We start from the raw sequence: 13,960 nt of genomic DNA on the forward strand, positions 1-13,960 counted from the left end.
CTTGGGTCTTCTTGTCTTGTTTGCCCCGTTCCTTCATCCACATTCGTTGTCCAATATTCACAATTACTTCATCAGTAATGCAAATCTTGCCAATGCTGTCATTCTGGAATTTTGCCAATATCTCACTGGTAAATTCTGGGAATTCTTTGTTGACTCTCATGTCAGATGTAAGAAGGGAAACTGGAACAGCGCAGGCTTCAAGACAACCTTCACCCTGGCAATAGATAGATAGATAGATAATTTATTGCCAAGTGTACAATACATGAATGAACATAAAAAATACACGAGGAAAGCAGCTTGCTGTGTGATAAAAACAAAAATAAATAGCATTCATACATCACTGGCGCATAGCATCATACATACATGGGTAAGACAATTTGGTATCACAGTAACTAATACATACACTATACAGACATGGTGAGAACTATGAGACTCTAAGAGCAATACTTTGATTTGTGACGTTTGTAAAATTCCTTCGAGTAAAACCCCTTGCAGATTCCACAGATTTTTAACTCACTGCTTCCTTTACTTCGTCGCTCTCTTTCATACTGTGGATACTAAATAGTAGTTTTTGACATTCATAAAAACATGCAATCGCAGAAAATATTCATAAAATTAAAAGGCATACAATCGCAAATGTTCCTTGTTCGTGAATTTCTGCGAGCATGAGAACCGTCCGGTCCCTCGCTTTACTCTGTCCCTTTGACTAATTACTGTCTCACAGTCACAGTCCCTTTCTTTGACTTAATCTCTGATATTTGATAACTCGATTTAACATCGAATGGCTCTGTGTGCGTAATTTTAACCATTACTTATACCAATGTTCACTATTTGAGTAGCTGAGACGTGAACTGCATATATACCGTGAACAACACACACTAGGGGTAACCAGCCAGAAAAATTCAGTAGCAGCCAGACTGTTGTGCTTGCGACCAAAGCCTACGGACAACTGAATATCACACGCACTGAAAAATGTGATGTCTCCTGCACAGTACTCTAACACACACACACACACACATAATATATCCTTACAAACTTGTATGTAATACTTGTGCCCATACACACTAATCCTGTAATAGTCATATCCTCACAAACTTGTACATTCTTACGACTGTACATATATACACATATAATTATACACAAACTTGTACACATTTGTGACTATATACTCATAATATCATATCCTCACAAACTTGAGCATTAATTGGTCCGGACGTTTGTCCCATTCACTTATCCATGAAATGAATTTGATTATGAATGCGAGCTTCTGGACATATGGCCAATGAAAAGTCTTCAAAAGGTTTCAAACATTGAGCCCTGTTTCTTTCTGAGTGTTGTTCGCTCATTGAACACTTTGGTTTTAACCAACTTCACCAATTTGTCTTTGGAGAAATGTCTTCCAGAAAAAATAGTGTGCAATTGTAAAAAGTTCAGTACACAATCTTTACCTGGCAATTTACCCTTTGTGCCTATCCCTTTAGCAGTAAAAAAGTCTTGAAAATAAGAGGAAACTAATGCAGTGTCAGCAGATGTCCAAACAACATAGTCTCTTTTCTTTTTCAACGAACCCTGAGCAGAAGAGGGCTGAGCACTAGTCTGACTAGAGTCCTGAGCAGAAGAGGGCTGAGCACTAGTCTGACTAGAGTCCTGAGCAGAAGAGGGCTGAGCACTAGTCTGACTAGAGTCCTGAGCAGAAGAGGGCTGAGCACTAGTCTGACTAGTCCTGAGCAGAAGAGGGCTGAGCACTAGTCTGACTAGAGTCCTGAGCAGAAGAGGGCTGAGCACTAGTCTGACTAGAGTCCTGAGCAGAAGATGTGTGAGTTGTGGTGGGTTGAGCAGTTGAGACTGTTGATGTTACAATGGATGATGGCGTCTTTTTTGACGTCTGGATGGTTTTTCCATGAATATCCAAGGAATGCAAAAATCCACCCACTTGAGTGATTTCCATAACTGCTAATGGGCTTTGGTACACATCTTCGTTGATTTTCCCCGAGTGACCCATATGGCGGTAGAACACCTCACGTTGCCCAGCAGGGATATCTTGAAGTGCAAATATAGTTGATGCCCTGTGGCGGAATTTGTCCGCAATCAGCAAATGTGGCTGTCTCAGTTGACCCGATATATTTTCAGAAGCTGAAATGGCTTTAATGCTGTTGTACCCTGAGGCATGTTCAATAGAACCCCCGGTGTTGGGAAAAAGATACGGATTTTTCACATTGATCATTACATTTGATCTCTCAGATACCAACATTCCGTCGCGATATAACCTTGAATGGTTGAAAACGACGTTAAACACCAAATAAAGAAAGAAAGAAAGATACCAACATTTTCAAGGGATCAATGGTGTCGAATGGTATCAACACCGGCACAAGCTTGCGCCCACCTTTGCCAACTTGATAGGCCAACTTGTACTGATCAACGAGAGCTTTCTCAATTTGATCGTCAACTTTTTCGATCAAATCCGGATCAATCCAAACCCCTTTCAGAGCATCCTTCCATTCTGACAGTAACAGTCTTGCTGGTTCTCCACCTCTTCTAGCATTGAATAACGTCAATCTAGCCACAATCAAATTACGCAATTCAATAAAGGCGTGCATATCCCACAATTTGTAAGGATCCTCCATGATTCCCGCAGTGGGGCACTGCGGTTATGAAATTAAAGGCCCCTCCTGTTTTTGGAACCGCAGGAGCTTTCTAGTTTGCTGTTATGTAGATTTTTGGTTCCTCTTTCCTGTCATGCTCTCTTTTTCTTCATGAATTCTTTTCTTTTTTCTGCCTTCTTGCTCATTCACCTGTATTTTTTCCAAAAATCTCTTCTCTTGCCGCTTGTCTCGCGATTCATGTATAGTTTAATCTGTTAGTGTTCTGATGTAAGTCCAGCAGTAGATAGGTTAAGCCTATTTTAACATACTGGAAACTGGTAATCTTCCAGTAGGTATTAATTTAGTTTTACTAAAGCCTGCTGGGACACAAGTAATGGGTTAGTGCATTTGTAAACAGGAATCGCTTGACAAGTGGCCCCCTTCATCCCCCCCCTTCCTCGTCCTGATATGGCTCTGCGTAGTCGGCTGGACGTTAAGCAACAAATAAACAAACAAACAAACAAATCCTCCATGATGCTTTTTGTACGCTGCACAACGTAATCTCTGAAGGTTTTCACATCTTGCTCTAAGGGCATCTCTTGTGGCTTTCTCAGCTGATTCCTGCGACTTTCACATTCAATTTCTGTAGGTCTGAAGATGAAAGCCCATGAATGATCAAGGAGGCATTTTAAGACATCCAACTCTCGATATGTGGTCATTCGTTGTGTCTGAATGTAGTGTGCTTTCAACACAGCAACAAGTTTCTTCAACAGATAGCCAATTGATACTTTAACACCAGCTTTCTGCTTTCCTGTTTTCTCATTTGTTGATATGCGATGGATGGCCTTTTCAAGGGAGTCAAAGTGTTCTACTTTCACAAGGTCTTCAGCAGTCAGTGTTTCACTGTCACTGTTTTCTCTGACCTCAACAAGTAATTTCTCCGCAAGTCTCATAGAACTCATCACACTGTGTCTGTCCTTGGAAACTGATCCACCCATGAGTTTTGTACCTAGAAGTAGAATGGTTGGGTCATTGCAACACAGTACCCCCACTGCGTCATCCCTGAAATGATTTAATATTGCTTCTTGAAATTCTGAAGTCACTGTTGTGCCCGATGGAATCTTCTGAAAATCAATGGTGTCTGCTTGCAAATTTGATGTTCTTTTGCATGATTTTTTCTTGTGCTTCTTGATGCCCTTCTTACTGAAAAACCCATGACACCCTCCACACATCACACGTTTTTCAACTCCCTGGTTGCGCTCACATATGAACTTGCCTTCTTTTGGCAGCGTCCGATTTGCGTCCAAAATTCCGTCTTTGCGAATAGCTGCAAAAGCACTATCCCGTTCTTGTCCACAGGGAAGTTTTAATGCAGCTTGAACTGCTTCTTCATCAGAATGTTTACGTAGTAAATGTCTTCTCAGATGGCTGTCAAAATCTCCACAGTAAACACAAGGCCTTTTAGGCTTTTTAGATTTCCCTGAAGAAGTTGACTTTGAAGTAGAAGTTGCTCCTTTTTCACCGGCTGTGGAAGTAGAAGTTGCTCCTTTTTCACCGACTGTTGAAGTAGAAGTTGGTCCTTTTTCACCGACTGTTAAAGTAGAAGTTGCTCCTTTCTCACCAACTGTTGAAGTAGAAGTTGCTCCTTTCTCACCAACTGTTGAAGTAGAAGTTGCTCCTTTTTCACCGGCTGTTGAAGTAGAAGTTGCTCCTTTTTCACCGGCTGTTAAAGTAGAAGTTGGTCCTTTTTCACCGACTATACTTTGTGTTACCTGAGTTTGAAGATCCAGGAGTGGGCTGTCTGAAAGATCTGTTACGTGGGTGAGATCCAGGCGAGGGTTGACTGCAGGATCTATTGCTTGGGTGAGAACCTTCATGGTTGAAAACGACGTTAAACACCAAATAAAGAAAGAAAGAAAGGGTGAGAACCAAGTGAGGGTTGACTGCAGGATCTATTACTTGGGTGAGAACCAGGCAAGGGTTGTCCGTCGCGATATAACCTTCGTGGTTGAAAACGACGTTAAACACCAAATAAAGAAAGGCAAGGTTTGTCTGCAGAATATATTGCTTGAGTGGGAACCATGCAAGGGGTGTCTGCAGATCCCCCCGTGGGTTAAGGGGAAGAATTTGCCCGATGCTCCCCAGCATGTCGTAAGAGGCGACTAACGGATTTTGTTTCTCCTTTTACCCTTAAGTGTTTCTTGTATAGAATATAGTCAATTTTTGTAAAGATTTTAGTCAAGCAGTATGTAAGAAATGTTAAGTCCTTTGTACTGGAAACTTGCATTCTCCCAGTAAGGTCATACATTGTACTACGTTGCAAGAGCCCCTGGAGCAAATTTTTGATTAGTGCTTTTGTGAACAAGAAACAATTGACAAGTGGCTCTATCCCATCTCCCCCCTTTCCCCGTCGCGATATAACCTTCGTGGTTGAAAACGACAAACACCAAATAAAGAAAGAAAGATCTATTGCTTGAGTGAGAACCAGGCAAGGACTATCTGCAGGATCTATGCATGAGTGAGAAACCAGCGATAACATCGGTGCTGCACTTTGTGTTACCTGAGTTTGAAGATCCAGGCTAGGGTTGTCTGTAGGATCTATTACGTGGGTGAGATCCAGGTGAGGGTTGACTGCAGGATCTATTGCTTGGGTGAGAACCAGGTGAGGGTTGACTGCAGGATCTGTTACTTGGGTAAGAACCAGGCAAGGGGTGTCTGCAGGATCTATTGTTTGAGTGGGAACCAGGCGAGAGTTGTCTGCAGGATCTATTGCTTGAATGGGAACCAGGCGAGAGTTGTCTGCAGGATCTATTGCTTGAGTGGGAACCAGGCGAGAGTTGTCTGCAGAATAGACTATTGCTTGAGTGAGAACCAGGCGAGGGCTGTCAGCAGGATCTATTGTTTGAGTGAGAACCAGACAAGTTGTCTACAGGATCTATTGCTTGGGTCACATTTTTATGTTGATGGTTCATCAGCTAAATATCACTTAAATGTAATGGAATTTGGCAGGAAGATAGTAAATTGGCTGAATTTTAAGAAAATCTCATTATTTTTGGACATAACACAATCTTTCTTTCTTTATTTGGTGTTTAACGTCGTTCTCAACCACGAAGGTTATATCGCGACGAGGGAAAGGGGGGAGATGGGATAGGGGAAGGGGGGGGGGGGGGGGGGGGGGGAGGGGATGGAATAGAGCCACTTGTTAAGTGTTTCTTGTTCACAAAAGCACTAATCAAAAAATTGCTCCAGGGGCTTGCAACGTAGTACAATGTATGACCTTACTGGGAGAATGCAAGTTTCCAGTACAAAGGACTAAACATTTCTTACATACTGCTTGACTAAAATCTTTACAAACATTGACTATATTCTATACAAGAACCACTCAACAAGGGTAAAAGGAGAAACAGAATCCGTTAGTTGCCTCATACGACATGCGGGGTGCAGAGAAATAAGGATGTGGAAAAGAAGACTTTTGGTAAGTGAAATAAAGGTGATGGATCCAGTCAGGTAGAAAATAACACAATCTAAAGGTGGATATTTGGGTATAATTTTTGTATATTAGAATTGTCTTAATCTAAATATGTGTAGTGATTAACTTGTGGGGTCCTCATTTGGGCTATTATGGTCCGCTGTACCCAAAAAGCAACAGCAAATAAATAAATAAATAAATTTGGGTATAATTGTATTTATTGTTATCGCGGTTAATTTTGAAGGGTTACATGGTTCTCAACACACTCGGTCTCGACCAATCATTGTAAGTCTCATATGATTTGCATAGCTTTAATTTAATGTTTGTTCTAAGGGATGAACCTCAGGCTAATGTATCCCGTCGCGATATAACCTTGAATGGTTGAAAACGACGTTAAACACCAAATAAAGAAAGAAAGGCTAATGTATGCCTATATGGTCAGCTGGACCCAAAAAACAACTAACTAACTAACTAATCTCATGTATTTGGGCCTTTGGAACTGATTTTTCAGCTTCGCCAATTCCGCGTAAAATAGTCGATAAAATATGTGACTTCAAAATATTAAAAACAAATAATTATGCTTTTTTCTGAAAGATCAGAGGTTCATCCTTTAGCAAACAGTGTAAAAAAGAAATGCCCAAAGTTTCTTTAAGAGTAATACCTAATATACTGGACTCGCAACGAAATATACAAATGACAATGAACAACGTTTCGACCTAAAGGTCTTCAACAGGTTAAAAAAATGAAAACAACAATACAAATATGAAAACGACTTATCAGAGAAGATGGCGATGATGTCCTCCTAGTGCAAAAGAAGGGGAAAAGGAGATAAATCAAAAAGAAAAATGAGCAATGAAAAATGAAACCAAAAAGAAACAAATCAGAATATTAACGCTAGAAGGGTCTGAAGTTGAAAGAGAGAGAGAGAGTCTAGAGAGAGAGAGAGAGAGAGAGAAAAGGAGAGAGAGCGAGAAAGAAAGAGAGAAAGAGAGAGTGTCAACAATACCTACACTAAACAAATAATAATACAAATAGCAAAAAGTAAAAAATGTAAATAAAAAGGGGATGAGTTCGCAAATGTTCCGACTTTGGACTTTCACACACACACACTCACACACACACATACATGCATGCATGCACACACACACATTTACACAGGTATGCACACACACACACACGCGCGCATATATACAAGTCATGATGAAGGGAATCATGGCATGATGTTGATTCGCGATATAACCTTCGTGGTTGAAAACGACGTTAAACACCAAATAAAGAAAGAAAGAATGATGTTGATGCCATCGGGACGAAGTGTGCCAAGCCTGCTGATGAGGTTCGACTCCCGGCGTTTGCGTTCAAAGTCATCACCAGTGCCTTGCCATAGGGTTAGGGTTAGGGCCTGGACATCAGCGGCAGAGTGACCGTCCGCACAAAAATGTGATGCCACGGGACGGTTAGTGCGGTGGTGCGCTGTGTCTGCCAGATGTTCTCCGAGCCGAGTCTCGAATGTGCGGTATGTCTCGCCAATGTACAGCATGGCACAAGCCCCACACCTCAGCGCATAGATCACGTTAGTGTTCTGGCAAGACCGACGCACTGTGAAGGATCCTTTCGGACCCTGCACGTGTGTTGCTGCACTGAGGAAGGGGCAGGCCTTGCAATTGGGTTTGGCACAGGAGACGGTACCCGAGATGGATAGACCCGGACGAAGAGATGAATGAACCAGCATGTCACGCAAATCGCGGTCTCTTTTGTATACAAAGACAGGACCTTTCTTGAAGGTGTCGGTAAACTTCGCGCTCTTGGCCAGGATGTGCCAGTTGGATTGTATGATCCTGCAGATAAGGACGGTGTGGGGGTGGAAGGTGATACAGACAGTGGGTCTGTCATTGACTGGTGGCGTGCTTTGCTCAAGGGCGGACTCACGGGTCTTTTTGCTGGCCTTGGCGAAAGCATCGTCAATGACGGATTGGGGGTACCCCCTTCCCAGAAAGAAAGAGGCCATCTCGATGCAACGAGTGTGGAAGTCTCCATCGTTGGAGCAGAGTCTTCGTAGCCTCAAAAATTCAGAGAAAGGGACTCCACGCTTGGTAGCCGGTGGGTGAGAGGAGTCAAAATGCACGTATGCATGTGTTTAAAAAAGTTTCTTTGCTATATCTCAAAAGGTTCTTGAGATATCTTTTGAAAACTGCTGACAAATGTGAATTTCGACTAACTTTTTGACCCTCAAAATTCAGGAAAACAATAGCATGTTTGATCTTTCCTTCAGCTCCCGTCTCGATGCCCACCTGTATTATAGGGTAGATCCTCCCTCTCAGCTTGCATCTCATTCATGGTCAGTCTCTGGCGCATGCAGGTGATTCTGGCCTCATGAGATGATGCCAAGGCCTGGCGCTGCGCGTGCTTAATAAGTTCTGTGTCAATGTCCGCGAAACACTTAGTGGCAAACGCTCCAGCTTCAAGTCCAAGCTCACGCATCGCAATGGCATAAGTCTTTGCTCCATCATTGAAGACCCCTGTAGCCAGCCCCACACCTTGATTCACAGTTATTAGTCTATGATTTTTGTGTTTCGGGCAATAACTGTTAAAGGACTCATTTGCATTCTGAGTATATCCCTCAACACACTTAGCAAGCAGCTCTGGACTTGCCAGGTCGGGGTCCTGATTTGGCCTATATGGTCCGCTGGACCCAAAAAGCAACAACAACTAACTAACTTGCCAGGTCAATGAACACAGGTTTAATTTTCTCCATAACTGGTACTGGGAGACTGTTCTTGTGGTGGAACACTTTGTTCTCTGCCTGTGCCTTTCTGAATGGGCAGTTCTCGGTGCACATCTCATGCATCGGCCTCTCGTCTGTCGACATTTTATGAAAGAAAATCGCCCACACATTTTGCTTCATCTTTGGGAGATTGTGTTTGTTAGCCCTGATTGCTACACCATACATGGATTAGATTCTGTCAATCTGGTTGTATGTAAGCCTGCCCTTCCCAAACATTGTTTTCCCATCATCCAAGTTTACACTCTTCATGCTTGCCTTTAGCTTCCTCAACCTTGTACCCATTCTTTTCTGGACATGCATGGCCCACACATTCAAGTTTCTGAATAACAATATCTTCACCATAGGGCTTAGCATCTTTCACAGCTTTGAATGTATTGCTGCCCCATCACCTATGAATCTGGTGTATCTGACACTATGGTTTTCTACTGACGAAGAAAACCCGTCGCGATATAACCTTCGTGGTTGAAAACGACGTTTAACGCCAAATAAATAAAGAAAGAAAGACGAAGAAAATAATTATGTCCCGTATAATACTAGTAGTGCAGCAGCATAGCAAACCTGTTGTGCATTTTGTTATACAAGCACCAAATTTGGCACAAATGTACATTAATATGTTGCGAACATCCCGCAGTGGGCACTGCGGTTATGAAATTAAAGGCCCCTCCTGTTTTTGGAACCACAGGAGCTTTCTAGTTTGCTGTTAGGTAGATTTTTGGTTCCTCTTTCCTGTCATGCTCTCTTTTTCTTCATGAATTCTTTTCTTTTTTCTGCCTTCTTGCTCATTCGCCTGTATTTTTTCCAAAAATCTCTTCTCTTGCCGCTTGTCTCGCGATTCATGTATAGTTTAATCTGTTAGTGTTCTGATGTAAGTCCAGCAGTAGATAGGTTAAGCCTATTTTAACATACTGGAAACTGGTAATCTTCCAGTAGGTATTAATTTAGTTTTACTAAAGCCTGCTGGGACACAAGTAATGGGTTAGTGCATTTGTAAACAGGAATCGCTTGACAAGTGGCCCCCTTCATCCCCCCCTTCCTCGTCCTGATATGGCTCTGCGTAGTCGGCTGGACGTTAAGCAACAAATAAACAAACAAACAAACAAACAAACAAAATGTTGCGAACATTTTCAGATATTGGGCCTCTTGAAATTCTCTCTATATGTCCGCCATATTGGATTTCAAAATGGCCACCACTTGAAATCTACATTTGCTATTATCTGTGGACATAATGCAACTATTGACTTGATTCTGGTATCCAAATGCATGTTTTTTTGGGAGAGGAATCCAATGGTACTAATTGCCACTTGGTATTGTCAAGTAATTGCCGCCATATTGGATTTCAAAATGGCTGCTTTACGATCTACATTTGACATTATCTTAAAGATAATGTCAAATGTAGATCGTGAAGCGGCCATGTAATGAATCTAATGTATGTATGTAATGTATGATCTAATGTATGTGATCTAATGTAGCTATTGACTTGATTCTGGTGGTGGTGGTGGTGGTGGTGGTGAAGAGCTATGGTGAAGACCAGATAGTGGTGATGTTTGGTGGCCTCCACATGGAGATAGCGGCACTGAGGACACTGGGGGACTGGCTGCAAGGGAGTGGTTGGGTGCAAGCATTTGTGCAAGCCGAGATTGCGACAGCAGGGACAGCAGACTCATTCCTGCGAGCATCCCATGCATGTCTTGTGCACAAGAAGAGCACATCAGGTGACTGCAGCAGTGACTGTATATCCTGCAACACCGTGCCTACAAGCACTACTGTCTGGGAGAAACCAGGGATGCAGAGGACCTTCCCGAGTTTGAAGACTGGTGTTGCCAGAGAGGAGAAGACATCCCCAAGTTTCACTACTGGGCAACCGTGCTGGAACTAGAACTGTTGGTTCAAGTGTATGTGTGTTCTTTCAGGCAGGGATCGTTAATGATGTACCTCGATGCTCTGACACAGCTGGTCCACTGGTTCCACGCACTGGATCACACCCACGATGCTAGGTGGATACCAGTGCACCTGAAGGACATGGCCGAACTCACCACCAAACACCCAGATGTATCCAGGAAATTCAGGGAAAGCCACTTCACCGTTCAGAAAACACAGAGGGTGTTCTCTTCAATCCGATTGACCAGGCACAATGAGCAGAATAATGGCTGCATCAAAAGAGACGGTGGAGCAGTTGGGCTCACTGACAACCCTAGTGCTCTACGTCGCTGGATGGTTGCGGGACCAGAAGTTGCCAGGGTGATCGAAGAATTCCAGGATGGGAACCAACACTGGAGACGGCAAACAGCAGACACACGTCATCATGATCAGACGCCAAGTGTACAGGCCTCATTTGTGAAAGATGTTCGCTCTCTCGTTGGTGTCATAGAGGAGATGGGCAACCCATTCGAGGAGGAGAGTCAGGATGTAGTCAAACTGGACACAAAGGAGATCGCAGGTCCTGCTGCCGTGGAGACCGTGATGAATGACAAGAGGATTGACCAAGAGCAGTTCGAGGCTTTCACCAGAGAGTGTCTGTTGGACAGAACTAAGGCAGTGGACGACCCCATTCCTCGTAACAAGCTAAAGGTGTTCAGCACTTCCGCTCCAAGAAGCCAGAGCAAAGGTCAGCAACAGCTCGCCTCCGTTAAGAATGACCGTGAACTCTTCGCACGCATGTACATTCCGTCGCGATATAACCTTCGTGGTTGAAAACGACGTAATTTCGTAAAACACCAAATAAAGAAAGAAACGCATGTACATTGGCTGCCAGACGAGGGATGGAAACCTTGAGGAGTTCTTTCGTCACGAGAATCAGGCATGTCCTCCTGCATTGTCTGATGGTGGAAGCCTCTGCACTGGTACCAAGAGTGATCTCCTCACATGCTTGGAAGAAGTCTCCGACGCAAAGACAGAGACTCCTGTCACGACCTGTATTGTGCTTGATGGAGCAGCCATCGTCCAGATGCTGAAGCCGGCTGCTTCAAAGGCCTTTGAAGAGTATGCACAACAGATCGTCATCCCATATATGTCCACGAAGCTGCAAACAGTGTGACGCCTGGCTCTGGTCTGGAATACTTACCTTGCTGATTCACTGAAAGGTAGTACACGTGCAAAGCGGGGACAAGGCGTGCGGAGACGTGTGGTGGCTGCCGCAGCCATACCAGAAAACTGGCAGAACTTCCTACGAGTGGAAAGCAACAAGACCGAGCTGTTCAGGTTCCTCTCAGCAGCTCTCATGGAATGGTTTGACCAGGAGGACAAGGTACTCGTCATTACTGATGGAGACGCAGTGCTCAGCAAGCCACTACTGCCAGATCTGACCTCACTCGCCCCATGTAACCATGAAGAAGCTGACAGTCGGATGTTGCTGCATGTATCTCACGCAGCCCAGCATGGATCAGACACCATGCAATACTCATCCGGACTGTAAACACCGATGTTGTGGTGCTGGCAGTGTCCCTGGCACAGGAGTTGCAACCAGAAGACAAACTGTGGCTGGCATTCGGAACAGGCCAGAGTTTCCGATACCTAGCAGCACACGAAATAGCAGCTGGATTGGGACGAGAGAAGGCTCGTGCACTGCCAATATTCCACGCTCTAACTGGATGCGACACTGTGTCTAGTTTTGCTAGACGTGGCAAGAAGACTGCGTGGGCAGTCTGGACGGTACTGCCAGAACTCACTGAGGCGCTGCTGCTGCTGTCCTCTGCACCGCGTGACATACCAGACGATGCAATGCGCATGATCGAGAGGTTCGTGATCCTGTTGTATGATCGAACCAGCAAATGCAGAGACATTGACAAGGCCAGGAGGAAAATCTTCGCAAGGAAGAACAATGTGCAGCTCAACCCTCCAACGAACACAGCTCTGGAGGAACATGTCAAGAGGGCAGTGTTTTAAGGTGGACATGTGTGGGGTCATATACTGCTGCCAGCACCAGAGCTCCCTCCACCAACCAACTGGGGTTGGTCAAGGACTGAAGAAGGACAGTACACACCTTACTGGACCAGGCTACCTGAGGCAGCTCACAGCTGCATTGAGCTGGTTTCATGCAAGTGCAAGAAAGGGTGTGTGAGGCGCTGCAAGTGCAAAAAGGCTGCCCTTCAGTGCACAGCCCTCTGTGTGTGAAGGGGACTGCACATAACGATGAGTCAACAACATACATGTACTTGTGGCAATGCTGAACTTGTTAACCTGACACTGTTTATGTACACGTATCTTCAGTACCGGTATATACCTAGCCTCAGATACCAGACCATTGTAGAATGTCAGTATACACCTAGCCTCAGATACTAGACCTTGTAGCATGTCAGTATTATACCTAAGACATTTACAGAACTAAGACATTCTTTTCAAAGTATTGTGTTGAATCCAATATTTGCCTAGATAATTTCCAAATACAATTATATAACAGACTGTGATAGATAATATCAAGTTGAAATTGATACCATTGGATTCCTTGCCCCCAAAAACATACATTTAGATACCAGAATCAAGTCAATAGCTGCATTATGTCCACAGATAATAGCAAATGTAGATTTCAACTGGCGGCCATTTTGAAATCCAATATGGCGGACATATAAAGATAATTTCAAGTGGCCCAATATCTGAAAATGTTCGCAACATATTAATGTACATCTGTGCCAAATTTGGTGCTTGTATAACAAAATGCACAATTCTTTTGAACAGTTGGGCTAAGCCGCCCCACTATAGCCTCCATGCTTCCTGAAGAGCCGTGGTGATTCAGCGTGCACTTGTGTCCATGCTGTGCTGCCCACCTGTATCTCATGGGGAGTCTGTTCTCCCACACCTTGTATGACTTGCAGATCTTGCTTCTGACCCCACAGCCAATCACCTTCCCAGTCTTGCAGCCTATGGTCGAAGCAGCACCGATGTTGGAGGAGTGGCCGCGTGTCATCCATGTGCCGGCTGAAAACTTGCCTGTAGTGCTGTATCAACATAGCCTGTGATGCTGTATCAACATAGCTTTTAGTGATGTATCAACATAGCTTTTAGTGCTGTATCAACATAGCCTGTAGTGCTGTATCACCATAGCCAATTTTGTTTAGTAAAATTGGTTTAATTTAAATAATTATGTGTAATGTTAAACTTGTGGGGTCCTGATTTGGCCTATAAATTGGTCCG

At 43.8% G+C, this 13,960-nt stretch overlaps 1 protein-coding gene across 1 annotated transcript; it reads right to left on the reverse strand.

Annotated features, from left to right (window-relative positions):
* Positions 1-1,717: 1,717 nt before the first annotated feature.
* LOC138974645 (uncharacterized) lies at positions 1,718-3,580 on the reverse strand. Its single transcript, XM_070347370.1, has 3 exons — positions 3,101-3,580; positions 2,326-2,642; positions 1,718-2,267 (listed from the first exon to the last, which is right to left on the reverse strand). Exons 1-3 carry the CDS (start codon positions 3,578-3,580, stop codon positions 1,718-1,720), a joined length of 1,347 nt encoding a protein of 448 aa, XP_070203471.1.
* Positions 3,581-13,960: the final 10,380 nt, after the last annotated feature.

Source organism: Littorina saxatilis, linkage group LG8 (genome assembly GCF_037325665.1).
Source record: "Littorina saxatilis isolate snail1 linkage group LG8, US_GU_Lsax_2.0, whole genome shotgun sequence".
Taxonomy (NCBI): Eukaryota; Metazoa; Mollusca; class Gastropoda; order Littorinimorpha; family Littorinidae; genus Littorina; species Littorina saxatilis.